Source organism: Eubalaena glacialis, chromosome 19 (assembly GCF_028564815.1).
Source record: "Eubalaena glacialis isolate mEubGla1 chromosome 19, mEubGla1.1.hap2.+ XY, whole genome shotgun sequence".
NCBI lineage: Eukaryota > Metazoa > Chordata > Mammalia > Artiodactyla > Balaenidae > Eubalaena > Eubalaena glacialis.
This window is the reverse complement of record NC_083734.1, coordinates 16,190,727-16,218,071: the sequence shown is the minus strand read 5'-3', so window position 1 is coordinate 16,218,071 and position 27,345 is coordinate 16,190,727. Positions and strand designations below refer to the sequence as shown.

Here is a 27,345-nt window from a genome sequence, read left to right as displayed (position 1 = left end):
CTGTTAGTGGGTGTGATACAGTGATTTATAATAAAAAATATATAGAGGGAGGGTGCTGGTGGAAAAAAAAAAAAAATATATATATATATATTTGGTCTTTGTCCAGTTCCTGGCACAGAGCTCTTAACATCATTGGAATTTCTTTCTTTTTTTTTTTTTTAACATCTTTATTGGAGTATAATTGCTTTACAGTGGTCATTGGAATTTCTTAAGTGATGTGGAGCAAAGAAGGTGTCTTTTGTTCTATTAATGACTTGACTCTATGAAAGCACCTAGGGATGGGGGCTGGTTGCCAGGGGAACCAACTGTGTGATTAGAGGGTTAGAACTTCCTTATCTGGGCAGGGGAGAGGGGCTGGAAGTTCAATGGATCACCAATAGCCAACAATTGAATTAATCATGCCAGTGTAATGAACCCTCCACAAAAACCCAAAAGGGCAGGGCTCAGAGTGCTTCCAGATTGGTGAACACATGGAGATTTGGGGAGGGCATACACTCAGAGAGGGCACAGAAGCTCCATGCCCCTTCCCACATACCTTGCCCTACGCATCTCTTCCATCTGGCTGTTCCTGAGTTATATCCTTTTATAATAAGCCAGTAATCCAATAAGTAAAATGTGTCTCTGAGTTCTGTGAGCTGCTCTAGCAAATTAAACAAACCCAAGGAAGTGGTCATTGGAACTTCCAATCTACAGACAACCCGGACTTGTGACTGGCACCTGAAGTGGGGGGTAAGGGGGGCAGCCTTATACAACTGAGTCCTTAACCTGTGGAATCTGACACTATCTCCAGGGAGATAGTGTCAGAATTGAGTTGAATTGCAGGACACCCAGCTGGTGTCTGAGAATTGCTTGGATGTGTGGGGAAACAAGCCTCACATTGGTACTGGGTGCAGAATATTAGTGGGTTATTTCAAAATCAGAGTATTATACTTATCCCTAAGTGAACATTTATTTGATGATTCCTTGTTTCTATAAAAGTCCTCTGAATTAAATTTCCAGTCTTTTTAGCGTGAACACAATCAAGAAGTAGACTCTGGTATTTAAGAACTGGTATTTTAATATGTGATATGATAACTCTTGTTAACACAATAGTGCTACTGAATTTATTTATATTAGTAATATACCATATTAGTCTCCTCATAACATCACTAGAGAGCAGACAGAAAAAAAAAAGTCATCTTTGGTTAATTGATTTTGCATAGAGTCTGAAAAAACATCTGAACATCTTTTAGCTGATTACCAAAACCTTAATCGAGATGTCACATAAGACTTCATTAGCGTATTTTTGTACCTGATTATTTTTCCAACAAAAATTTATTGAACATCTACTTTGTGTATAAGGTATTCTGCTAAGTGCCAGAAATATGGTCTATGAGAGCGAAAGAAAAGTGATTACAGCATAGTACAATGCTTTCTTTCACTATTACAGAACTGTTGAAGAAATGGCAATGAGGTAGTCAGTCTTTTAGAACAAAACAAAAGGCAAAGAAACCAAGAAAAGGAATGGCATATGTGGAGCTTTACCTGCATGCTTATTGCGTCGGTGGCTGATTCTTGGTGTGGATGAGCCATTTCCCCGTGGTAGAAAAAGGGCAGCACCTTTGACAGTTAGAAAGCTCTCGCTGATGCTATAAGGAAAAAGTAAAAATAAATAAATAAATAAACAAGTAATTTAAGGAAGAAAATCAAAGAGTAAGATGAAGACCGACTTTGGGATTATTTTCTCTTCCCTTTTCTAAAGTTCCAACCTCATGGGATGAAGTAAAAATAAAATCAAAAGAGCCTCTGATAAACAACAAGGTCCTACTGTATAGCACAGGGAACTATATTCAATATCCTGTAATAAACCATGATGGAAAAGAATATGAAAACGAATATATATATATATATATATATACACACACACGCACACGTATATATATATGTATAACTGAATCACTTTCCTGTACAATAGAAACTAACACAACATTGTAAATCGACTATACTTCAATTAAAAAAAAAAAAGAGAGACTCTGGTTACTCACACAGTTTTGTCTACTATAATTTTTCTGAAACAAAACTTACAATATTCTATATACATTACATGGTAGCAGTTAAGAGTGAAGGCTTTGGAAATATAAGGGTAAAGGCTCTGGAACCAGACTGCCTGGGTTTGAATCCTAGCACTACTGCTTCTTACTTTAGTGAATTTTAGGGGGCCTAAGTTTCTTTATCTATAAAACAGGGATTAATAAATAAATTGAGGTTGTTGTGAGGAGTCAATAAGAAGCTTCTTAGAGTGGTGCCCTTAATAAATATTAGTTTAACAACTAACAGAGCTAACAGATCTATGGTTATCAATAACTAATAGATCTATGGTTGTCAATAACTAATAGATCTGTGGTTGTCAATAATGGTGTTTCAACAGCATTCTAATCAGACGTGAAATACGTTACAATACTTAGCTACTAATAATAGATCCAAAGTTTGCATAACAGACTTATATTTAAAATACACACACATCACACTAAAGCGTTACTCAAAATTTTACTTTCACAAACTTCCATTTCCATATGCATTGAAAAGGAGTAGTGCACAGGAAGTATGGTCAACCCATGGAGTTTGCCCTCCATGTTAACATCCTTCATGTGAATGATAGCTCAACAGAGGTGGGGAACTACTGCTCAGGATAGAAGCTATTCAAAATACAATTACTAGTGGATATCCACAGAAAACAGAAATTGTATCTAAATTATTTCATATCGACAGACTAAGCCTTTCAATGTTATCTACAGAATCCGAAAAGGATAGAACTTCTAAATCATTAATGGCAAAGTTTAGAAACACATAATGAAGGATTCCAAGATTGCTTGCGAGTACGCCATTCAGTGTTAGCTAATGTATTGTAAATTACACTGTGCTGCCTACTCAACATTTCCACTTGGAAAACTAATTGGCATTTCAAATTTACATTGCCAAAACTAATCTCTTGAGTCCCCTGCAAACCTGATCCCTAGCCTCATCCACCCAAGTTGTTTGGTACAAACATATAACAGTCATCCTTGGTTTCTCTATTTCCAACAATATATATCTAATCCATTCAACAAGACCTATGAGATTTACTTTCAAATACATCTTGAATCTGCCCATGTAGCTCCATTACTACTCTGACAATGGTCCAGGGTACCACTGTTTTTCACTTAGACTACCGTTAAAAAGTTTTCTTTTAAGTGTTTTATTACAGAAAATTTCAGACATATACAAAAAAGTAGAGGTAATAATACATGAGCCCCCCACGTTCTCATACATTTCAGCTTCAATTCACGGGCAATTCTGCTTTTTCTGTATCTTTACCTCTTTCGCCCTGTCCCTGAAGTGAAACTAACCCCAGACATTATATCAGCAAAAAGCCTCTAAACTGGTCTGTCTGCAACTATTTCTGTATCACTACTATCAAACAGCAACTATTGCTATTATTATAACAGTTGCTATTACCAAACAGCAACCAGAGTGCTTTAAAATATACAGATAAATATCATATAATGTCACTTTCCTGCTTAAAACCCACCAACAGCCTCCCTTTTTATGTATAAATAAAACCTGAAGTCCTTAGCTGGGACCTCAAGGCCCTGTAACAGCTGATAAGTTATTTCTCTGGTCTTATACCATCTCCCCTTTTGTTTACTATGATCTGGTTGCACTAGCCTTCTTTCTGTTTCTTCTATATTTCAGGCCCCTTCTCAGGGCCTTCGTGCTCTTTGTTTTCTACTTGGGACACTTTTCTCCTGGCCTGTCACTATTTAAGTCACAGCTCCATTATCATCACCTCTCCCCTCATCCCAATCATACTCTATCCTGTTGTCCTGTTTTGTTTCCTTCGGGATATTTATCATAAGCTAAAATTATATTTATTCACTTGTATACTTGATTGTGGTCATCTCCCTATGATAGAATATAAGCTCCATGAAGAATAAGACTTTATTTTGCTCAGCACTGTTGTATCTTCAACACTGGAAATAGTGCCAAGCACATATTAGGTGCTTGACAGATATTTGATGGATAAATGAATTCATTCCAGGGGTTTTTTCCTCCCATACTCTTTTATCTGACCCATCCCTGAAACAGGAATTGTAATTTAGGACAAGAAAATAGAAATGTTTGATGATAAATTAATCGATTAAATGAAATTAAATCATCTCTATAACAGTTGTCAGTCCTTGATTCAATTTTATCGTTTAATCATGTGGCATGAAGCTGATATACCTTTAAGGTAACTTGCCAAATAGACTGGAACATGTCTTCTAAAAACAAACACAAGACTCCAGAGAGGCCGCTTTAAAATTCTGCGTACTGGTTGCCTTTGTTTTGTTTTGTTTTGTTTTCATCTTTAAATAAAGCATTGCACTCTTGTGGTCTGTTGCACAAGTCTTGTCTCTTGTTACATTCGTGGTATGCACATGTCACCCTGCTGTGGGTCACTCTGTTTCACTCACATTACGGGAACAACCTAAAACAAAATGTCTGAGTGACAGGATGAGTGGGGTACACCACAGACAGGAAATGACATTCACACTTCTGCCAACACAGCAACTGTCTGTTTTACTAAATGAAAATATTTTTAAAATAAAGGCTAAATAGTCTACCTATCAGCAGGCAAGTTACAGCTATGGGCACTTTGGTTTCCAGTACACAAAGTGGTTTCTACATCTACTAAAGAAGGATATTTGTCGAGAGCTTATTTCAGTCATTCTTTTTGTGAGACAAAAGTAGTATCTCTTTGACAAACACACCAACTTCCTGGTTTTTAGAGTTCTGGAATATTGTTCTTAGATACATTTGTTGCTTATGCTTTAAAGCATATTTCTTAAGTGTGTTCTTTAAAATGTATGTAGTGCTTTCACAAGGGGAGGACTGAGGTGGAGGACAAGGGCCCTTGGTTAACTCAAAGCTACCTGGAAAATTTCTGATTATAAAAGAAAAACCAGGAGTCAAAGTCACAATTGGTATAAGGGAAAAGATGCCATTCTATTTGAGTCACTTATACAAATCTCAATAAACTTTTCTGATACAACAAAATGCACAGCAGGTCCAGCTGGGCCAGGAGACTGACCTAGTAGGTGCGATCTAGGCCCCCAGAGAGTCACGGCAGACACACTCTGGATGGTACGATCAATCCTTTTTATTCTGTGGCCCCAGATTATGACTCCCCAGTTATCATAAAAGTGGCATAAACTGTTGACCACAAGGGGACCAGGAATGAAAGTGCAGCTGATTACAAAAAACCCTTTTCATCACTGAAAAAAAGTCAAAGTTCTATAAATGCTATCAAAGATGGGATGGCAACATGGTGAAAGTGAAAAAATAAAATTCGAAACCACCAGAGTTTAGGAGGATCAATTTCAACTTGAAAATTAAATGCTTTATTTGCATATGAAGAAAATAATATGTATATTTAATCACATGTACTTCAGTGTAAGGTAAAGGCTTAGTATATCTTGCTAGAATAGTGAGAGACATTTATGTAAATATTTGTCTTTCTGAAGCATCTGGCTAAAGATTCAATCAACACAGAGTGGGTCTCTAATTTAAAATCTAGAAAGGCAGATGAAAACTTTTACATGTTTTCTGAACTGACCAGTTATCTAGAGCCTGGCCCAGGAAAAGGAATGTTCCAGTAAATTCTATGGAGCCATCTGTATGTGATTACAGATGTCCAAGTTAAACACAAACCTCAAAGGACTTAAGAACACCCATATTAAGGAAAACACAAGATAAAGAACATTCTCCAAATCTAAAGATGGAGAGTAATTAGCTGCTTGATGAGAAAATGACAAGGATCATCTTTCTAACACAGTGACAGTGACATTCTCCAGTTTTTATCAGAATACGTCTGAAGAACATCTACTCTTCTCTTGCCGTAAGATCACTTGCTCAACAAATGGAAAGTCATCCCTAGTTTGATGCATGAACTGAGCTAATAACAGCTAACTTGAGTAGATGCCAACTGTATGCCGGGCACTGAGCTAAGCACTTTACATTATTTCATTTAACCTTCACAACAATCCTATGAAGTAGGTACTATTTTTTACCCCCAGTTTACACATAAGAGACTGAGGGGCTCAGAGATGGTAAATTATCTGCCCAAGATCATAGAGCTAGCTGGCAATCCTCTGAGCAAGGATTCAAACCAAGTTCTGACTTGAAAGCCCATGCTCTGAATCACTCTCTTATTATGCTGTTCTAGTTTTATGATATGGTTTATGTAAGATGAAACGCAATGTCTTCCCTACAGAACTTTTCAACGGCACAGAGTTTAAAAGTAGATACAGAAGTGAAAGAAAAGGACTGAAATCCATTCAGATCTCAACTCTTCTCATTCCTTTTTTGTTCCCCCTATCAAGGCCATGAACAGAAAGACTTTACTGAGGGGAACGAAGAACATCTGGCTGAGAGATGAATCCAGATGGGCTGGACAGTAGAGAAAAGAACTGGGAATGATAGTAGCATTTTAGTCTCAAAAATAGAGGAAAGAGTACTGTGTTTTAAATAATTTGGGGAAGCCCTCTGTGCCAATCCCTCCCAATCAAAAGCACTTTGCAAAGCATGAAATTTGTTAACTGGCAGTTTCTTCTCAGGCAAAGTGTAGAGGAAAAGGTCAACTAAGTGAAGAAAATACTTAACTGTTCTGAGGTTAGAGTAACCTTTGAGGAATGTGGCCAGGGTGGTCATCCATGACCAGCAGGAAGGCCAAGGAAGCAAAACAAAGCAATGACACACCTGGCCAAACTGCTACATGTTAGTTTGACAGACATTCTTCTGCTTTACATGTAACATACGAGATGAAATGAATCATTCACTATGGGAAATCAAGTTTCATAAAGTGGGTGTAATGCTTTTACTTTAACATTAAAATGAAGAAAGTAGATTTTCATGTTTATAATGTTTCTAATGCCAAACTCTTGAGTTTGTTTGGCATTTCTGCCTGAAGCCAAAGTTCATAGGTAAATTATTGTGTAATGTTGATGGCACAAAATGTAACTGCACAAGGTAAGCTAGTTAGCATTTATGTAAAATTCGAATACACATCATCTGAACTGTTATATTTTTATCTTGAAGAATATTCAGTTATGGAAAACTTGCAAATACATTCCACTCTCCTAACAACTCTCCCTTTCCTGATAAGCTTTCTCTGCTTATTTAGCTGTTTAATTTCAGATTCAAGGTACTAGGGCAGCTCTGTCAATCTCATTAGGTGGAAAGGAATTCATGTCCCCACTCAGTGTGACCACATCCCACAGAAAGGTAAGTTCATAATAAAAAGTTTCAAATATCAGACCAGAGGCCAAAGGACTACAGAGCTATCAATACTAGTGCCTACTGAAAAAGTTTGGCTAAATCCAAAAAACAGGAAGGACAAAGTCACTGTGCCTTGATGGATGAAACATGGCTACAAAAGTCAAAAGCACACTTCAGGTAATGAGAAAAGTTTGATTCTGTAAACCTAAAGAAATTTAGGTTACAACGGGAGAAAATCCAAACCCAAATATTGTATGCACTATTCTCTGTAATTAAACAATCCCCAACCCCATCTCCAACATGCAGGCCATACGTTCAAGTGACAGTGTTGGAATGGCAATGGATACCTGGAACCCCCTCCGCACCCAGGACATAAACTTCCAGATACATGCCTATGAATGCAGGCAGCGGGATTTTTTCTCTATCAGCAGACAAGCAGAGGCTGGGGTACATTAGTAAACCAGTTACTGGCAAAGTGGATAAGAGCTTAAGGCAGTTCTTATTCATTAACTATAACCACCAGACCATTTTAGTTCCAGCTAATCTTCCTCTTAAACTCTGTTGCACAATGCCCAGCACAACCACCTTCAGATGCAGCTATTTTCCCCCCTTTCCTACTTTTCTACAATCTAAGAAGAAAAAAAAAGGTCTGTTCAAGGCTGAGGGACAAATTCCATCAGGACTAATCTTCCCGGTCCTTTCCCTACAGACCATAAATTGTAGGGGAAAAAACCCCAGAATATTCCTTTTGAATGTTCATTTACTGATAAGATCTTGTAACTATCCCATTTTTGCCTCAAACATGTGCATCTTAGAAATGTCCAGATAGAAACACAATCTAGGATCAATAATTTTACCACTGGCCATACAATTCAACCTTCCAATTTCTATAGATGGGGGCACATCTGAGTTGACATTTGTGGTTTCTGGCTGTCCAGCAATAGAGCTCTCCTTTCTAATTTCACCCTAGTCTCCTTTTGGGGAATCCCCCAAATGTGCCTGGTCATGGTGACCCTCCAACTCTGCAACTGCAAGGGGCCTTGCAGGAAGCTGGCATGTGGTTTAGGCCTGGCCAGTTGGAAACTCTCTCCTGAATCTCAGGCAATTGACCCAAGTGAGTAGGGAGAATGGGGGATGGTCACATTCACAGTGGGGAGAGTAGCAAGGTATAGAACAGTCTACTCCTGCTCCTGGGCTTTCCTTGAATGCCCTTTGCTCCTGCCTGTTCTCTAAGTTTGGTCTTCTAGTCTCCCATCCATTAGGTAAGCTCTGATATCCTTCTAAGAAATATTTTGCTTAAGATAGTTAAAATTCATTTCTGAGCTTGCAACAAAGCATCTGATACATCAACTGAAGTTCAGAGATGTGAATGACTTGCCCCAAGTCACACAGCTAGATAGCAGTGGAGCATAGACTAAGGCCCATGTCATCTGAAACCCAGGGCGGCGCTTTAACCCTTTATCTTAAGTTAGCGGTTACCATAACAGGACATATTTGCTGACTTAATAATTTGAAGCAACCAGAAGTTAAAAACACATCTGGTCAGTTCATCTAAAGAGAACAAAGGCAGGATTTCATGGCAAAGCCTGGTGTGATATTTGTTCTATTTTTCATGGTATCCTGAAAACAAAGTTCAGGTCTGGATAGGGAAATATTTAGACATACTCCCATGAGGCAAATGCTTTCATGCTGTTTCTTAAAGTTGCTTCTTTTTTCTTTTTCCTTTAGTATGTTTGTTGGACATTAAACATTGCTTTAAAAAAATATCAAAAACTAGATGCCAAAAACAAGAAGTAAGGAAGACCATGAGGCCTAGGCAGGAGGGCAAGAAAGCCTACATGGGAAAAGAAGTGGATGCCTGACCAGCCCTTGGTTCCTCTGCAGTCTTCTCTCAGACCAAAGGTGCTTCTTTCTAGATGTTGTCTGGTCACATACACACTTGACCTCCTGTCAGGGATTTAAAGTGTTTAGATCTTGGTTTGGAGTTTTGAAGTACTACCAAATAATGAAAGGTCAGAGCTGGAGGGCCCTCAGAGAGGGTCTAGGTCATGGCTCCAACTGGTAGTAGGCGGGCCTAATTCAGCACATTCTGTGAGACCAGCACAGATGTAAAATCATTTTAATTTTTGAATACCTTTGAGAAGAGCAGCCACTCTCTCCAGCTCCTCCAGGCGGCCACCACCCCTGGAATTACACTGAGCAGTCTGGCCCCCAAACACTTCTGAGTTTGAGCTAAGATTCAGAGACCAGAACTCCTCATGACACTACTGCCACCTTCTAATCTCTGTCCCTTTGCAGCCACTCTACCAAGTCTCAGCCTCATCTCCAACAGCCATCTGCCAATATTCCACCCACCCCTCCTCAGAGAAATAAAAACAAATATTCCCCCCTCCCCCACACCTACCACCACCAAAAAAAAAAAAAAAACCCCAGGTGCCTATGAAAGGAGTTGGTTTCAGGCACTTCCTAACACAACTGACCCTAGTCCTCCTGATGACTGACAGTGCTGGGGAGTTTTGTTTTCAAGAAGGTCCTCCTCCAAGGAGGGGAGAAACCACCTCAGCTCAAAGGAGCCCATTTCCTTTACAGACTGAATTAATAAAGCTTCTCAGTCCTGTGGCCCAAAACTCTAGACTTAAATACTTTTCTTTCAAAAAGGTAAAGCCTAAAAGCTGTCTGAACCAAAGACTAAATGACCTAAACAGTTCTTTCTCAGTATTTAAAATGCTGGATGTACTGATCACCAAGAGACATGACCAACATTACTTAGCACCAAATTTTAAATAGTTGGTGGGATTAAATAAAAAACAAAAGGAGATTAACTAAGAAAAACTGTTCAGCATTTGAAATATTATTTCATTTGCATGATTCAACAAATGCCTTTCCAGGTATTTTAAACACACCTGCAGAAGGAATGTAAGTTGGGCTTTTAAGCACTTGGCCAAAACATCAACCCCTGCTTTCAGACCATTTCTCTTTCACCTTTACGAAAAGCGTCTTGTGAGGCTCAGGGCACCTTCTATTCTTTGTTGCTGTCACCTTCTGACATCCTTGTCACTAGCTTTAATTTACTCCTTATTTTGCTCAATCTTCTCTCTTTTCACCCTGATTCCTACTACAATCTTAACAGATTCCATCGTTCATAGAGATGAACATCCAACAGCTTGTCCCCAAATTTCTTGTCCTCTTGATCTTCAAACACCTTCACCTGGACTCCATTTAGACTTCTAATTCCCAGAGTCCCTTTCGAAGGCATCAGATTTTGATGGACTTGATTTCAGAAGCCAAACTCCCACTTTCTGACTACAACCCCCTCTCTTGTGACCTTCATGTGTTCACTCTCTCTTCAACCTGGTTAAGACTCCAGCCCCTTGATTTCTCAATTTTTTTTTTTTTAAGCTGAAATCTTGAGTGTTACATCTATTTTTTTTTTTTAACTTTGGGTTTATTTATTTATTTATTTATTTATTTATTTATTTATTTATTTATGGCTGTGTTGGGTCTTCGTTTCTGTGCGAGGGCTTTCTCTAGTTGCGGCAAGTGGGGGCCACTCTTCATCGCGGTGCGCAGGCTTCTCATTATCGCGGCCTCTCTTTCTGCGGAGCACAGGCTCCAGATGCGCAGGCTCAGTAATTGTGGCTCATGGGCCTAGTTGCTCCGCGGCACGTGGGATCTTCCCAGACCAGGGCTTGAACCTGTGTCCCCTGCATTGGCAGGCAGATTCTCAACCACTGTGCCACCAGGGAAGCCCGATTTCTCAAGTTTTTCCCAAGCCATCGACCTCTATTTTGGCTTTTCTTCCTTCCTTAACCAACCTAGTCCCATGTCCTATTTCCTAACTGGTTTCCCTGCAATCTGTTCTCTTTGTTTCTGAATTCCCTTCATAATACTTCCTACAGCTTAAAATTATAGTATTTTTTGATGACTTATTTATAATTTTCTGTATGAGCAGCAAGCTCCTTCAGCGGGAACAACTGCCTTGTTTAATGTTATCTCTCTAACGTCTAGCATAGTACCGGACACTAAGTGCATGTGCAATAAATACATATTGAATAAATGAAAGGCAGCCCAATGTTTAAGGAGATTATGAAACCATGCCTCTGGATGCTGGCGCACATCCATGGTCTCAGTGACAGAGATGTCAGAGATGACAGCAACAACACTGAGTTGACTGAGCTGGGCGGTTAACACCTCCAGACAGCCCCCCACCACTTCATCCCTACCTGCTCCAAACCCTCCTCGCTCTCAAGTCCCATCACAACTCCTGTTTCCTTCAACTCTCCACTTAACCTGGTCTTCTACACCATCAAGAAATGGAGGCTAGCTGGTGTGATTTCTCCCAATTATTGATACTTTCCCTCACCTGCGGACTTATCGCCTTTCTCCAATCTGAGAGAATGATGCATCCAGCTGTCAAAAGTCAACCCTTTCACCTGTGTCCTTGACCCCATTCTCTTTTATCCTAGTTTTACCAATTAGTCACCCCTCTCTCTAGTGACCGCTTCTCCTCAGCCCAGAAACATGCTCAACTCTGTTCTTTCACATCCTTAAAACAAAACCCTTACTTGATCTTGTGTCCCCTTCTAAGTTCTCTTCTTTATTACAGCAAGTCTGTACTTGCTGTCTCCATTTTCTTCCCTTGCCAGTCATTTTTCTCTGCTGCCATCTTGCTTCTGTCCCGCCTCTGAAACTCCTCCCCATCCTAAGTTTGCCAGGGATTTCCCAAGTGATAGATCCGAAGGACAAAGATCCTTCAGTCTTAGCTTGACACCAATTTCTGTTTTTCATTTAGCACCTGGAGCCTTGATGGGCACTAGCAAATCCCTTTCTCCTTTTTGAGAATCTCTCCTCTTAGCGTCTAAGACACTGAATCCACTTGGTACTTCTCTAAGCATCCCAGCTCGAGATCCTCTGCCAGATACCCTACCCTACCCTGTTCACTGCTCTTACACCAGACAGATTGTCTGACCTTCACAGTGCTCTGAAACTCATTTACAACTAATTGTACTTAAAAATCAGAATTTCCAGCTTCTCTTGAAAGATGAGAAAATCTGAACACATATGTCCACATTCACGCCTAGCAAAAACTGGCCAGAGCTGCACAGTGGCTGCCCCTTTAGATATCACATGATGGTAAGTGCTACAGAGAAAAACACAGCAGAGTAACAGTGAGTGCTGCTGTATGTATTTGTGTTATAAGGTATGCCCAGGGATATATGTGGAACCTAGAAAAATGGTACAGATGAACCGGTTTGCAGGGCAGAAATTGAGACACAGATGTAGAGAACAAATGTATGGACACCAAGGGGGGAAAGCGGGTGGGGGGTGGGGGTGGGGGTGTGATGAATTGGGCGATTGGGATTGACATGTATACACTGATGTGTATAAAATTGATGACTAATAAGAACCTGCTGTATAAAAAAATAAATAAAATTAAAAAATTGAAAAAAAAAAAAAAGGTATGCCCAGGGAAAGTCTCTCTGATGACGTTTGAGCAGAGATCTGTAGGAAGTAAGGGAGGGAGCTGTGTGGCGGTTTGGGAAAAGAACATTAAAAGTAGAGGGAGCAGCAAATGCAAAGGCTCTGAAGCGTACTTGGCTGGTTTGGGAAATAGCAAGGAGGTCAACAGCACTGAAGTAGTGAGCCAAAGACGTGTGGTAGAAGATGAAATCAAAGAGATAGAGAAGGGCAAGTGGCACAGGTCTCAGTGTCTCCACTTCGTTTGTAATTTGGCTTCCAAGGTACTGTAGTTGAGATTTTCTTTGGTTAGTCAAATCCAATGGGCATTTTTCAGACCTAATCTTTCTTGACCATTTGATATCGTTGATGACCTTGTAATATTCTCGCTTTCTTTGTATTCCTCCTATGCTTCTATTCCTTCACATTTTCATTTGTGGGCTCCTATTCTTTTGCCAACCTCTTAAATATGTTGTCTTCTATCATTTCCTTGTCATTCTTCTTCTCGCTCTATATATACTCTTTTGGATGCCCTCATCCACTCTCATGGCCACCCTGTCCTATAAAGGATAAAGGATGACTCCTGACTAGTTATCTACTGATAGATAACAAATTACCCTAAAACTTGGAAGCCTAAAGCAACAAAATCATTTATTATCTCATACAGTTTCTGTGGGTTAAGAGTCCAGGAGCAGGCCAGCTGGTGGTTCTGGCTCAGGGTCTCTTATGAGAATGAAGTAATCTAAAGCCTAGACTGGGGCTGGGAAGATCTGCTTTGCTTCCAAGATTGCTCCCTTACATGGCTATTGATAGGAGGCCTCAGTTCTCTGCCATGCAATGGTCTGCTTGACTAACCTTATGACATGGCAGCTGTCTTTCCCCTGAGTAAGTGATCCCAGGGGGAACAAGGCAGAAGTGTGGTATTTCATGACTTAACCTTGGAAGTGACACATCATAATTTCTGCAATATCCTATTAGTTACATAGGTCAGCCCTATTTAATGCAGGAGGGAACTACACAGGGATGTAAATAGTGGGAGGCAAGAATCATTGGGGGGAAAAAAAAAAAAAAAGAATCATTGGGAACGATCATTGAGGCCTGACTGCCTCGCCTCCCAAATTGGTTCTCTAGCTCAGATTTATCGCCAAAGCCCCAGACCTGTACAGTCAGCTGTCTACTGAATAGCTATTGTTTGTTGATAATAATGGCAACAACTCTGCCATTAACTTCACAAACTTTTTTTGTGAAAACCTGGAATCGGGTACAATGGCATGTCCATCAAAACGTTCTCTCCGGGAGTTGTGTGATGGTGGTGGAAGTGGTTAGGTGCTGGCTCTGAGCACTATGAAGTAAACTTAAAGATGCTGCAACTATCATTTACTGAGTACCCACCCTGTGTCAGGCACGGTGCCTGGTGCTTTACAATCACTCTCTTGCAACAACTCCGTGAACGGAAGTTATTCTTCCCATTTCACAGATGAAGAAACAAAGGTTTTGAGGGTAACTTCCCTAAGCTTACCAATTACACAATCAGCATGACAAAGCAGGGATCAAATTTTGGCCTATTTCCAAGTTATGCTGTTTTGTTTTCTGCTTTGAAACTCCACTCCATGGCTTTAGTAGTCTTGAGTTCTTTGCCTGTTTTGTACAATGCAGTCTCACTGTAGCCTACCTACTAGGGTACCGATAGGGTTCTAAGAAAGAATTCTCAAATTATCAGAAAACCAAGGTTTTATGTTTTGGTTTTGGTTTTAAATTGAGTTAGTTCAGTACTACTTTACCGCAGCCTTACAAGTAATTCTCAAAATTCACTGGCCACAAAAATTTAACCCAGTCTGTAGAACATTAGTCTATCAATTTTCCTTGCCTAACCAGTTCTTCTATAGTTGTTCTCTACCTTACTAGGCTAAGAAAATGAAATAATTTGCCAACAGGCACTCTTAAAAGTCTCTCAAAGATACTAATTCTCAAACTATCAAACCAAGGGGAATAGAGAAAGGCACGGCAAAGTATGTTGACTCTTTTTAAAATCTACTCGCTGGTTTTCTTTACTATCCACTGCACTGTCTGACTTTTTAAAAGTCCTTGGGCAGGCTTCCCTGGTGGCGCAGTGGTTGAGAATCTGCCTGCCAATGCAGGGGACACGGGTTCGAGCCCTGGTCTGGGAGGATCCCACATGCCGCGGAGCAACTAAGCCCGTGTGCCACAACTACTGAGCCTGCGCGTCTGGAGCCTGTGCTCCGCAACAAGAGAGGCCGCGATAGTGAGAGGCCAGCGCACAGCGATGAAGAGTGGCCCCCACTTGCCGCAACTAGAGAAAGCCCTCGCACAGAAACGAAGACCCAACACAGCCATGAATAAATAAATAAATAAATAAATAAAACAAAAAAACACGCACACGATGTTAAAAAAAAAAAAAAAGTCCTTGGGCAAAATCCTTATATTTGTAACTGTCTTAATGCACATTACAGATCCTCTCAGCCGCACACTGATGCACAATGAAATCTAGGAAGAACACTGTTGCCAGTGCTTAGGTTCTGACACTTAAAAAAGCAGTTAACTTTTGTAAAATAGTAATACTAGCGATGATGATGATGATGATGATGATGATGATGATGATGATGATGATGATGATGAAGGAGCAGGAGGAGGAAGAGGATGAGAAGGAAGAGAAAAAAACAAACAGCAAAAGGCAAAGTTCAAAGGACAATTTAAGGAGCTGTCAAAGAAAAGGGAAAAGAGAAAAGCAAATGGCAGGCAGTCTCTGGCCTTAATCAGCTCACATTTTTTAATCGACCTGATGTTCCTTGTTTCCTACTGTCTTCCCCCTTACAGAATCATCACAGAATTGTACCACCAATACAGATGAAAAAGTTACTCCACTTTTCCTTGCAAATTTAATTTATTGAGCTTTCCTGATGCCTGATTTAATGTTTAATAGTTAATTTTTCAAATTCACTAAATGCACATTTTTAGATAAACTTATGCAGAAGCAATGACCCACAGCACTTTCTTCCCTATTTTCCAGATAGTATTCATAAGAAATCAGAGGGCTAGGGACAAAGAGATCACACAGTAGTATTTTGCAATACTCTAGTGTGCAATATGAAGCAATGAGAATTCCAAACATTTTAGTTAGGATTTGGAAAAAGAGGAAAATATTAAAATCAAAATGATTCAAGAGTAAATAAAAATTTTCCTATGTGTTTAAATGTGTTGGAGGGAAAAATGGTAAATCATCACATATTTGCTCCAGTGTAGGAACAATCTTACAACTTCCACCTAAATGTTTTTAGGTACTGGTTGAGCTAGGTCCTAAAACTACTCCAAGTGGAAACTCAGGACACAGGAAAACATAAGGAACAAAAGGAAATGATTTTTAACTGCCAAAGGCAGATTTTTTTGCACAATGATTGGAAGGAAAGTTGCAACCCTGAGGAGGATCTTTTACCTTCTCACATGGCAATAGACAGATAGCAAGGCTGTATGTAAGTCTTGCAGACTTCCTTAGTCATCAGGGGACCCTACACACCATAGAGGTCTACCCTTTAAATACCTAAGCACAGGGGACCACAGGAAGTCTAAAAGGAAGGTGGCTGAAGGTATTCTTAAAAGTGCATTTTTTTTTCTTTTTGGAGGGCTGTATGAGTTGAAATGTTTATTTATATTTATGATAAATACTGATATATGGACTAATCTGTTTCTTCTATTTACTTAGCTTTTACTTTTCTTGTATATTTCCTTTCCTCTCATCTATCAGGGTAAAGAATATATATTCTATTTCCATTTTTACATGCTTATCAACATTTTAATAAATATATTTAATGCAGCAAATCAATATTTCTAGTTTGTAGATATGTTTCTTCCTAAATGAGGCTTCCCTGGGATGGGCACAGCAATGTGCCTTGAAAGTCAATATAATTCAAAACACCAGTTTTTAAACGTTAAGAAAATTAAAAATCCTGCACATATATGTGTCTTACTTTTAAAAATAAAGGTTGGATCTCAGCCATACTCTAAACACTAGAATACTTGGATCTAGGAAAGGAAAATAAGAGAAAGAGGACTCACTGACAAAATGCTGATAAGCTGCAATGCCCTTTCAGTAACTCAAGACCAAAAACCAAAAGATGATGCCAGGATCAGGGGTAAAAAAAAGGGAAGTGGCTGAATAACAAAGTATCTGAAATTCGGCTTAAGAAAAAGGACATAACCAGGCAAAAAGCTACGCATGTAAAGAATAGGAAGGTAATACGGCAGGAGTGGAAATGGCTATTAGTAAGGATGGAGGCATTGTGGGTGATTTTTTTCTCTTTTTGCAAATTTCTTTTTAATGATGGTTATACTGTGTTTTCAATTTTAAAAAAGAACCCAAAAAGGGGGGGGGGGAGCAGTACAGGAAAACACACCGTGGGAACAGAGTCATGCACACAGATGTTTTGCGTAAGCTGCATTTTCAGAGACATCTGCCTTTGTACAAGACTTGAGAAAGTAAAGCTGTCGTCAACAAGTTCTCTGAAGTGACGGGTGGGGCCTGAGAGAAAGTGAGCTGTGAAGAAACCAACAATTAGTACCCTTAGGGCTGAGAAACCCACAGTTTCTTAGATTAAGTTCCTCATTTATGAGCCACCTCTCTGCCCAAAATGCTTTGCCATCAGCAATGTCTGCTACTCAAACAAGGAGGACTCAAGCTGCCCATATGTCTCCACTCAAGTGATGTGAGGTTCTTTGTCAGCAGCACCACTCAGCTCTTTGCAGAGAGAGGCTATCTCTCTGTGGTAGAAGAGATAGGGCACAACCTACTGTATAAAAATCTGAGTGGGAAGCAAGCTTCCCTACTCCTCCCTTCTTGCTTCAATTCCAAATAAAAATGTTTATCATGTACAGAAAAATTCATGTAAAAGCAAAGATAATACACTTGTTCCACCGCCTTGCTTTGCTGTATGTTAAACTTTACTTCTGTTTAATGAGATGAATATTCCTAGGTCTGTATTGTTTGCTTTTTTGTGTGTGAGGCACTGAAAGGAGAGTCCGTTGACACTGCTTTTTATAGTGTCCGCTCTAACACCATGTACAGAGTATTTAATAAATGTGATCTGAAAATGACAACAGAAACAATGCTGAAGACTCAAGCACATTTCGGAGGATAATAAAGTATGAAAGTCACTCACTGTAAAACCTCTTCTCTGGTGTTTGTGTGTACATAGGGTGTGTGAGCCCTGAGGTCTGCAACACACATCACAGGGAGAGCCTGCCTTACTTGTTCTTTGCAGCCTCCAATCATGCCTGATGCAAGTGGGGAACTTCTATTCACAGAAGAACTTTCAACTTACTTGCAAAGTTCTTACAAAGTTTTTATTTGTTATCCTTTCTTGAACTTCCCTTTTCTGAGAAGTTGGGTGTGCTGTGTGGGTTACTGTCCTACATCTGCCTTCTGAGTGAGTTTACTACAAAAGATTTTAGAGACCTCTTGTTCAAGCACAGTAGCCTCTTCTAGGTCCTATATGAGCTCCCCTTACTGCTAACTTGACAATGGAGCTGATAATCTGTATTTATATAAATTTGTTTGGATAAAGCTACCCAAACTGCTAATATAATCTTTTTTTAAAAATATTTATTTATTTATTATTTATTTTGGCTGTGCCGGGTCTTAGTTGCGGCATGTAGGCTTCTTAGTTGCAGCGTGCGGACTCTTAGTTGCGGCATGCATGCAGGATCTAGTTCCTCGACCAGGGATGGAACCTGGGCCCCCTGCATTCGGGAGTGTGGAGTCTTACTCACTGGACCACCAGGGAAGCCCCTATAATCTTACTATATGGTGAAAGAGTTAAGAGGGAGGGTCAAAGTAAACATGGGGAGAGGTAAGCAGGTCATAGATCTGAAGGGTCTTATATTACTTGCCAAAGAATTTGGACTTTACCCTGAGGATAACAGAGATCCATAGTTTGCATTTCTAGAAAGCTTCCTCCAACTACAGTATGGAGAATGGATTGGAAAGGGTTGAGACTTAGAAATAGGGAGACAGATGTTACTTTAGTGTTTCAGGCAAGAAGGAGAGAAGGGTAGTCTGATCTGAGCTAATGGGAATGAAGAGAAGATGGATATCTTGGGGATATTCATCTAGTTTACTTTCTGGTACCAATGGAAAATTTACTCTGTAAAGAAATTCAAATTCTAAGAAAAAATCTGAGAGAGAAAGCTTTGATATGGGTCAATTCCTTGCAATCAAAGAATGTCTTTTTCTTTGCACCTCCTGACTCTTCAGACAGATCTTTTCCTTTAACAAATCCCAATGCTTTACAGACTCTCACGCAAGAGGGTCAAAAAAGAAGTCTTATTGACATGGACATTAACTTTCATACCACCTGCTTCTGTCCAAACTTTTCTCAAAATAGGTTTTTTTCACCACCTCAACTTTCTCTTAAGTTTTACTTTACTAATCCTCAGATTTGGAGATCAAATTTGCCTTAACCTATCTGCCAGCTGACAGCCAATCATCCTGCACAAGCCAGGGAAACTTACAGGCAATTCTTCCTCACGTCACTTTGTTATCACACATGTCTAAATCATTTCCTGCCAGGCACCAAACTTCCAGCATCAAGGAAGAACAGCTGAAGAGAATACTTTTACACAAAGGACTTCCCTCCTTCCTAATCCCCTACTCAACGGATATGACAGTATACAGATGATACAGTCAGGGCTCAACCTAAATGGAAGATAGTGCAGCTAAGTTGTGAAACCACCATTTTAAACCAATCATAAAGAAAGCAAGGTTAATTGTCTGCACATAATAACAAGCAAAAAAATGAATCAGAAACCTGAGGCCAACTTCAATCAAAAGAAGGCAAGTGAATTTTACAAATTTATCTGTATTACATTAGAGTAGGACATCAGTGAAGAACTGCTGAGCTGGTAATGCTAAATCTCTTTGGCTCTCAGCTAAATTAAGTCACCCATTATTAAAGACTATCTATGAGAAGGCAGTTCTCATAGATAATTAATTTCCCCACCGCTAAAATCTGTAGTTGTGTAAAACATAGCTCTGGAGAACTTAGAAAGAATTTATATTAAACATTAACCACAGGATATCCAGAGGAAAGGACCGAAATAAACCTGGGGAATATACTTAAATCACAGTAAAGTTGCCATGTTATAAAAGCCAACTAACTTTTCTTCTTATTTCTCTTCTGTTAAGTGGGATCATAACACTAAATAAGATGTTGGAGTGAAAGATGATTAAAAATGTGATGAGGTGGCTGTATCAAACCTTTCTTCGTTGTCTTGGGGAAGACAGTAGGGGCACACCTGGCCAGGACTCAGCTGACCAGGGTTTTTTTTTTTTTAAATAAATTTATTTATTGATTGATTTATTTTTGGGTGTGTTGGGTCTTCGTTTCTGTGCGAGGGCTTTCTCTAGTTGCGGCAAGCGGGGGCCACTCTTCATCGTGGTGCGCGGGCCTCTCACTGTCGTGGCCTCTCTTGTTGCAGAGCACAGGCTCCAGAAGCGCAGGCTCAGTAGTTCTGGCTCACGGGCCTAGTTGCTCCGCGGCATGTGGGATCTTCCCAGACCAGGGCTCGAACCCGTGTCCCCTGCATTGGCAGGCAGATTCTCAACCACTGCGCCACCAGGGAAGCCCGACCAGGGTTTTCTAATCTCTCTTTACATATGGTTTGGTGCCTTTGAGTCAGTTTTAGCACTTTAGGCAGATTCTCTATTTACAAACAGAAGGTTAGTATCTCACCTGCTGCAGGGAAACATGTAAAGGTAGAGAGGAAAAAGCATGGAACTGACAGTCAGGTGACCTAGAGTTCTTGCTCTGTCACCAATGAATTGTATAATATGGCCTGAGACAATCGGACCTCAATTTCCTCATTCAACATTATAAACTCTTAAGTTTGTGATTTTAGGAGATTACCACTAGGAACCTTAAAATCATTCCATTAGTTCAAGATGAGATCACCATATTCCTATAGTATTAAACAGTCAAAAATACCAACTAGGTTTTTCACAGCAGAAGAGGTAACTCTCAAAGAATGCCCCTAAAGGGTTATGTCACAATGGGCTGGATGCCTCTGCAAATGTGATGTTAAATCCTATAGGTTTCTGCTCAGTAACCAAATGGTTAATCTGTCCACTGGATTCCTGATTCCACTGGAAAATTTTTCTGCAAATGGAATCCCATCCCTCCCCCACTCCAGTGTTGATCAATTAAAAAAGAAAAGGATGAAACGGCTGCTTGAGTCGTTTTACACTCATAAAAGAGGGTACAAGTTGCCTGCCTGAGCTAAAAGGTGGTGTACTGGAGTCACCCGAACTGGCCATATTACTGATTCACTTGGCCCTCTAGAAAGCCATTCTACCTCTGAGTTTCTCCATTTGTAAAACAGGATTAGTTCTATCTATCCTGTCTCACATGCTTAGGGATAAAATATCCTTTCTTCCTAGTTGACAAAAGTTTGTGCAAGCTTTCTAAAAAGTATCAAGTACCAGAATTATATAAATACAAGTTATTATCCTAAAGTACATGAAGCTTAGGCTTTACCTTTTAAATTCTGAATAAATGTTAACTGTTGGTCAATGAAATAGAAAAAGAAACCACCCCCTAGGCATATTTTTTTAAAAATAAATTTATTTTGTTTATTTATTTATTTATTTTATTTTTGACTGCGTTGGGTCTTCATTGCTGCATGCGGGCTTGCTCTGGTTGTGGTGAGTGGGGGCTACTCATCGTTGTGGTGCGCGGGCTTCTCACTGCGGTGGCTTCTCGTTGCAGAGCATGGGCTCTAGGCACGCGGGCTTCAGTAGCTGTGGCGCGCGGGCTCAGTAGTTGCGGCTCGCGGGCTCTAGAGCACAGGCTCAGTAGTTGTGGCACACGGGCTTAGTTGTTCCGCGGCATGTGGGATCTTCTCGGATCAGGGCTTGAACCCGTGTCCCCTGCATTGGCAGGCGGATTCTTAACCACTGTGCCACCAAGAAGTCCCATGGGCATGTTTTCATATGGAATGAACTCCTGGCTTCTTTCTGAAGTGATTCACTTTAGCTTTTAAAACAATTTTTTGGTTTAGCGCATAAAACCTTTTAACCCAAGGAGCAGCTGGAAAAAAGCATCTCTACATATAAGCAGAACTAAAATAGTGCCCCTATTTCTTTAAATATAATTGTAACATTAGTAATGAAGACCAGCTAAGGTCATTCTACTGTCTTTTTCCACATTAGCCAAGTCCACACCTCGCTATATTTAGACAAGGTATGCATACCCCACTAAAGATAGGAGACTCAGTCCTAGGCTTAGGGTCAGAACGGTGGGGTTATTACCTCAGCTGAGGGGGAAAGACACTAAGAAAGAAAACCTATATTGATGCATTCCTTGGCAACCAATAGAACAACCAATGCTCAATTTTATCTCACTGTGAACAGATGTATAATCTCTAGTATGCATAGAACAATCTCTACCATACATAACTCCAGCACAGTCATGACTAAAGCAAAGCAGTGAATATCATTCAGATAACTCGCTCGCCAGGATTGCTCACCATGCCTTAGCCAAAGAGCTGCCTAGGTCAACAGGGTAAAATATTCAGCCGTTTGATCTCTTGGGAACTGGAACAAATGGGTTTTCAACTCGGGAATCCCCACTATGTCAAAAACACCAGGGTCTGACTGGTAGAGTCCTCTAGCAGTGTCCAGCTGACAGCCTCTTGGATCCATCATCCAGCAAAGGAAGAACCAAATGGGGACAAAATTGACTTATGTATTTTAAAAAGCTTATGGAACATGGATTTTATAATAAAGACTGTGTTGAACTGAGTCAGGGACATGGTAATGCAGGTAATGAAGGAACCTGCTTGGGTGGATATATTCTGTAATGGGTCCCTAAACCTGGGGTCAAAAGAAAAAGTCTGAGGAAAATATCTTAAAGAAAAACACAATTGCCCTCAACAGAAAGCTAAGAAAACCCCAATAACAATCAGATGTTTTTGGTACCTCCCCAACTGTGAGGTGAAAAAAAATTAAATACATTTAAAGAATTCAGTAAACATGCTTCTGAAACATAAGTATAACAAATAGAAATCTATTTATCTTCATTCAAAGGAAACTGCACATTGCAATTATGAACATTTCCACTGCAGGAAAGATAAGCAGATGTTGGATGTTTTCCCAACGTTTTTTTCAGTGTCACTGAAGAGGCATTTTTTTCAGATTAATGGTTAATGCTAAAAAGGCAACATTTTGAATGTTGTTTTTTCTCTTCCTATATACTTTAACATTTCTACAGTGACATATTTAACGAACAGTCAGCAAAGAGAAAACAACTACACATACAGCTTATACAGTATACTTGTATATTCATTTTCCAATATTTACTTCTAAACTAAAAGCAACATAGAAAAATATTTTAAATAGTGTGAATTCTGAAAAAAACTCCATTCTCTGTTTCCTCTGCATTAAAATCCTACTTAATGAAAAATAACTACATCTAAATATTCTCAATTGACACTGAAAAACTGAATCCTCTTGTAGGACAAAATTCTAGGATGTAAATAAATAAGCTTTTTTAAAGGGTGTTTAATTTCTAAGAGAGATAAACTGGTCTGAGTTTTCTCATGGCTTTATATGCAAAACGCAGATTTTTTTTTTTGCCAAATAGGCACTGGATTAAGGCCTAAATAAATGAATTACGTGAGGTGGCAAGAAAGCAAAAATGGCACATAAAACTTAATTGCTCACACTTCTAAAAATTTGTAACTATACGCTGTAGGCTGCAGAAACTGGTCTTGAATAGCAAAGAATGGTTTAATGGGTTGGAGAATACTTTGACTCTCAGTGCACAACACATTAAATAGCACACTCATTCCACTAAATATCTAAGCCCAGGGCAGTCGTCCCCAAACTTCTCAACAAGCTCTTTATAATTTAATAAGAATCTGGCTTAAATGTATTTAGAAATTCTAATTCTTCTCACGACTTTTACTTCAAATAACAACTTTAAGTTATTTCTGCCTTCCTGGATATAGTTCAAAGCACCAGAAATACTTTACCCCAGTACTGCTTCTCTTTTCACTCACCACACAGGTTGTGACTATTTGCTGAGGAACACAAACATTCAGGCTTTACAGTAATATTCCAAGTCTTCTTTAGCAAAGCAAATACCATTCTTGGAATATCTACTCCAAGGTTATTAGAGAGAGAGAGAACTCAAAAGGCTGCATAATCCTTCTCAATAGAGAGAAAATGGTAGTTCAAAATCTTTCATTGTGGGGAAATGAGTGATTGAGTGATTGCTTAAAAATGGATAAATGAATCTCACCGGGAAGGTCAAACAGCTTAAAAACACCTTACTTAATTTCTAAGTCAAATGCCTAAAATAGTCTATTCCAGGTTCTTAATTTGGGGTGAGGGGAAGGGCATTACATTCCTTTGAGAATTTGATTAAAGTTATGGCTTTTTCCTGCAGAAAAATAAATGTACTAATAATATATACACCCACCTTTGCATATCATTTCATTGTATTCATGAACATAGTTTAAAACTCTGGATTAAAGGAACCTTGTAGTTGCCCTCAGGAGACTATGAGCAACTGGGAATTAACAGTCCTCCGACCCCCTCTCCCCCACCTCATCTTTTAGCAGACAACAACTCAGCTTTAACAAGAGGCAAACACTGAATGATTGGTGCTTGGATTTAACTTTGAAACCAGAGGAACAGATAAGGCCTGGGGTTTTCTAAGGGTCTTCTATTAATACTTTGGACTCTTGCCATTCTAAAGCACGCAAAAGGCAAATCCTATGAAAAGGCCCCCTTACCTGCCCCATAACGCTGCCTCCTCTCCTCATTTCTGGAAATCCCTCTATAATAAACTTGCTTATATCACAAAGATTCCCAAGCATTAGGTGAAAGTTCACTTACTGAAGCCCTGCAGTACAAGATATAACAGAATTTCAGTACAATAAAGGATTTTGGACAAGATTTTGAAATTCATTAAAGTCAAATCTGACCAGCAAATGAGGTTTTACATTTCCTAAACCTGCTGAATACTCCAGAATTTTTTAATAGCTACCCAGAGCATGCCATTTCATGTAGCATGCCATTACTGTACTTATATTCTAACAGTGTGAAAAATCCAAGATCACCAATACATTAAACACTGCTTTATGTGGTAGTGATTTAGCATGAAGGAAATGACTAGATTTAGAGCTTTTCTGAGCTTATGATTTTATAATCCATGCTACATGGGAGAGGAGATTAAATGCAAGGTATAAGTGTTACTGTAAAGGCTAATGTTTATGTAAGTTAACAATCCTTATCTATTTTTTTTTTTAATTAATTTATTTATTTATGGCTGTGTTGCGTCTTCGTTTCTGTGCCAGGGCTTTCTCTAGTTGTGGCAAGCGGGGGCCACTCTTCATCGCGGTGCGCGGGCCTCTCACTATCGCGGCCTCTCTTGTTGCGGAGCACAGGCTCCAGACGCGCAGGCTCAGTAATCGTGGCTCACGGGCCTAGTTGCTCCGCGGCATATGGGATCTTCCCAGACCAGGGCTTGAACCCGTGCTCCCTGCATTGGTAGGCAGATTCTCAACCACTGCGCTACCAGGGAAGCCCCTTATCTATTTTTTTAAAAAAATTAATTTATTTTTGTCTGCGTTGGGTCTTTGTTGCTGCGCGCGGGGCTTTCTCTAGCTGTGGCGAGCAGGGGCTACTCTTTGTTGCGGGGCGCGGGCTTCTCATTGCGGTGGCTTCTCTTGTTGTGGAGCACGGGCTCTAGGCGCGTGGGCTTCAGTAGTTGCAGCACTCGGGCTCAGTAGTTGTGGCTTGTGGGCTCTAGAGCGCAGGCTCAGTAGTTGTGGCGCATGGGCTTAGTTGCTCCGCGGCATGCGGGATCTTCCCAGACCAGGGCTCGAACCCGTGCCCCCTGCATCGGCAGGCGGATTCTTAACCACTGCGCCACCAGGGAAGCCCCAACAATCCTTATCTACTGTTATTATGTCCATAAATGCAGTGGTCTCATATTGTTTAGATTATTTGTCATACCTAAAAAATTGATTTATACATTTATACCAAATGTCTATACTTCAGTTTGTGGCTCAAAAATTTATCAGTTTCCTGACCATTTTCTCTAAAATAGCACTCCTTCTCCCAGGTTACTTTCCATCTTTTTTGTCCTGCTTTATTTTTTCTTTATAGCCATATCATCAGCTGATTATTTACAATAGTTTATTTACATTCTGGAATGTAAGTTCTAAGAGCTGAGAGTTGGTCTTTTTGGATCATTCCCAGTGCCTAGAACATTGTAGGTGATCAATACATGAATGAACAGGTATTTACTAAGTGGAGATACAAAATTAATTGGAGGCAAATATAGCACAGTAAAAAAGCATGAGATATAAAGAAGACTTGGATTTTAGTCACCGCTCTTACATTTATTAATTATATAACCTGAATAAGTCATTTAATCTCTTTGAACGTCAATCTCTTTCCTTTAAAATGATGCTAAAATATTACTACAAAGGGTTATTTGCAAGGGTTATAGGAAATAACAGCAGTAAAAACTTGTTGCAGATATTAATGATTCTATACCAGCAGTTATTCTTGGAAAATTGGCAGAAAATTCTGTAAAACAGATCAATCTTAAGAAAGCAAGTTATTCTGTCACCTTATCTTCGGTCTTGCAGAACTGTAGAGGCAGAATGAAGTAGTGAGAAAGCACAGCATTACAAGGGATGGACTTGAACCTCGCTTACCAGCTGGCTGACCTTGAGAAAATCTCTTAACCTCTCTGAGGCTTACTTTTCTTATGTACAAAATGTAGGGGGAAATGCTACCTCAAAAGTGTAATTGTTCGAACTAAATGTTACGTTAATTGTGAAAGCACTTTTTAAACTTTGACACAGAATATGTATTTTTAGTTAAATCAATTAATTACCTTTCCTTAAAGAAAATCCTAACCTTGTTTGTTCCACCAGCCAAATGGAAGGAAATATTATTCCAGAATGTGCTCACATGAACTATGGGCAGAAGTATACATACTCCCAATTCTTGCTGCAAGTTCTCCAACTGTGGTGACAGGATGGAACAGAACATGAAAAGACAGAAAAGGAAGATACAGAATGGAAAGAGAAAACAGAGGTTCAAATAGACACAAATAAGTAGCAAAGAACAAGCAGCAAGTAGAATAAGTAGCAAAGTTCTGATCAACATTGAGTATATCTGATTTTTTTTCTTCTTTTTTTAAGTTTTTGATGTGGACCATTTTTAAAGTCTTTATTGAATATGTTACAATATTGCTTCTGTTTTATGTTCTGTTTTTTTTTTGGCCAAGAGGCATGTGGGATCTTAGCTCCCAGACCAGGGATCGAACCCGCACCCCCTGGATTGGAAGGGGAAGTCTTAGCCACTGGACCGCCAGGGAAGTCCCGAGTCTCTATTTAATTTCATATCCCAAGGTCAGGGCCCACGTCATGGACGTGCGATCTGTGCAGCTGCACAAGGTCGGTGCTTGAAAGGGGCTTGCACTTGATTCAATGCTCTGCTGTTGCTGTCTTGAAATTCTGAATCCTTTTCAAACAGGGGGGCCCACATTTTCATTAGGTACTGGGCCCTGCAAATTATGTAGC

The 27,345-nt window shown here is 39.7% G+C and overlaps 1 protein-coding gene across 7 annotated transcripts in view; it reads right to left on the bottom strand.

Annotated features, from left to right (window-relative positions):
* The window catches only part of SSH2 (slingshot protein phosphatase 2), a 238,218-nt gene that overhangs the window by 62,592 nt on the left and 148,281 nt on the right, over positions 1–27,345 (bottom strand). For all 7 annotated transcript variants that reach the window (XM_061175653.1, XM_061175656.1, XM_061175655.1 and 4 more), the window contains one exon: positions 1,525–1,628. In XM_061175653.1, coding sequence (XP_061031636.1) covers positions 1,525–1,628 — 104 coding nt within the window. The remainder of the gene's footprint in view (positions 1–1,524; positions 1,629–27,345) is intronic.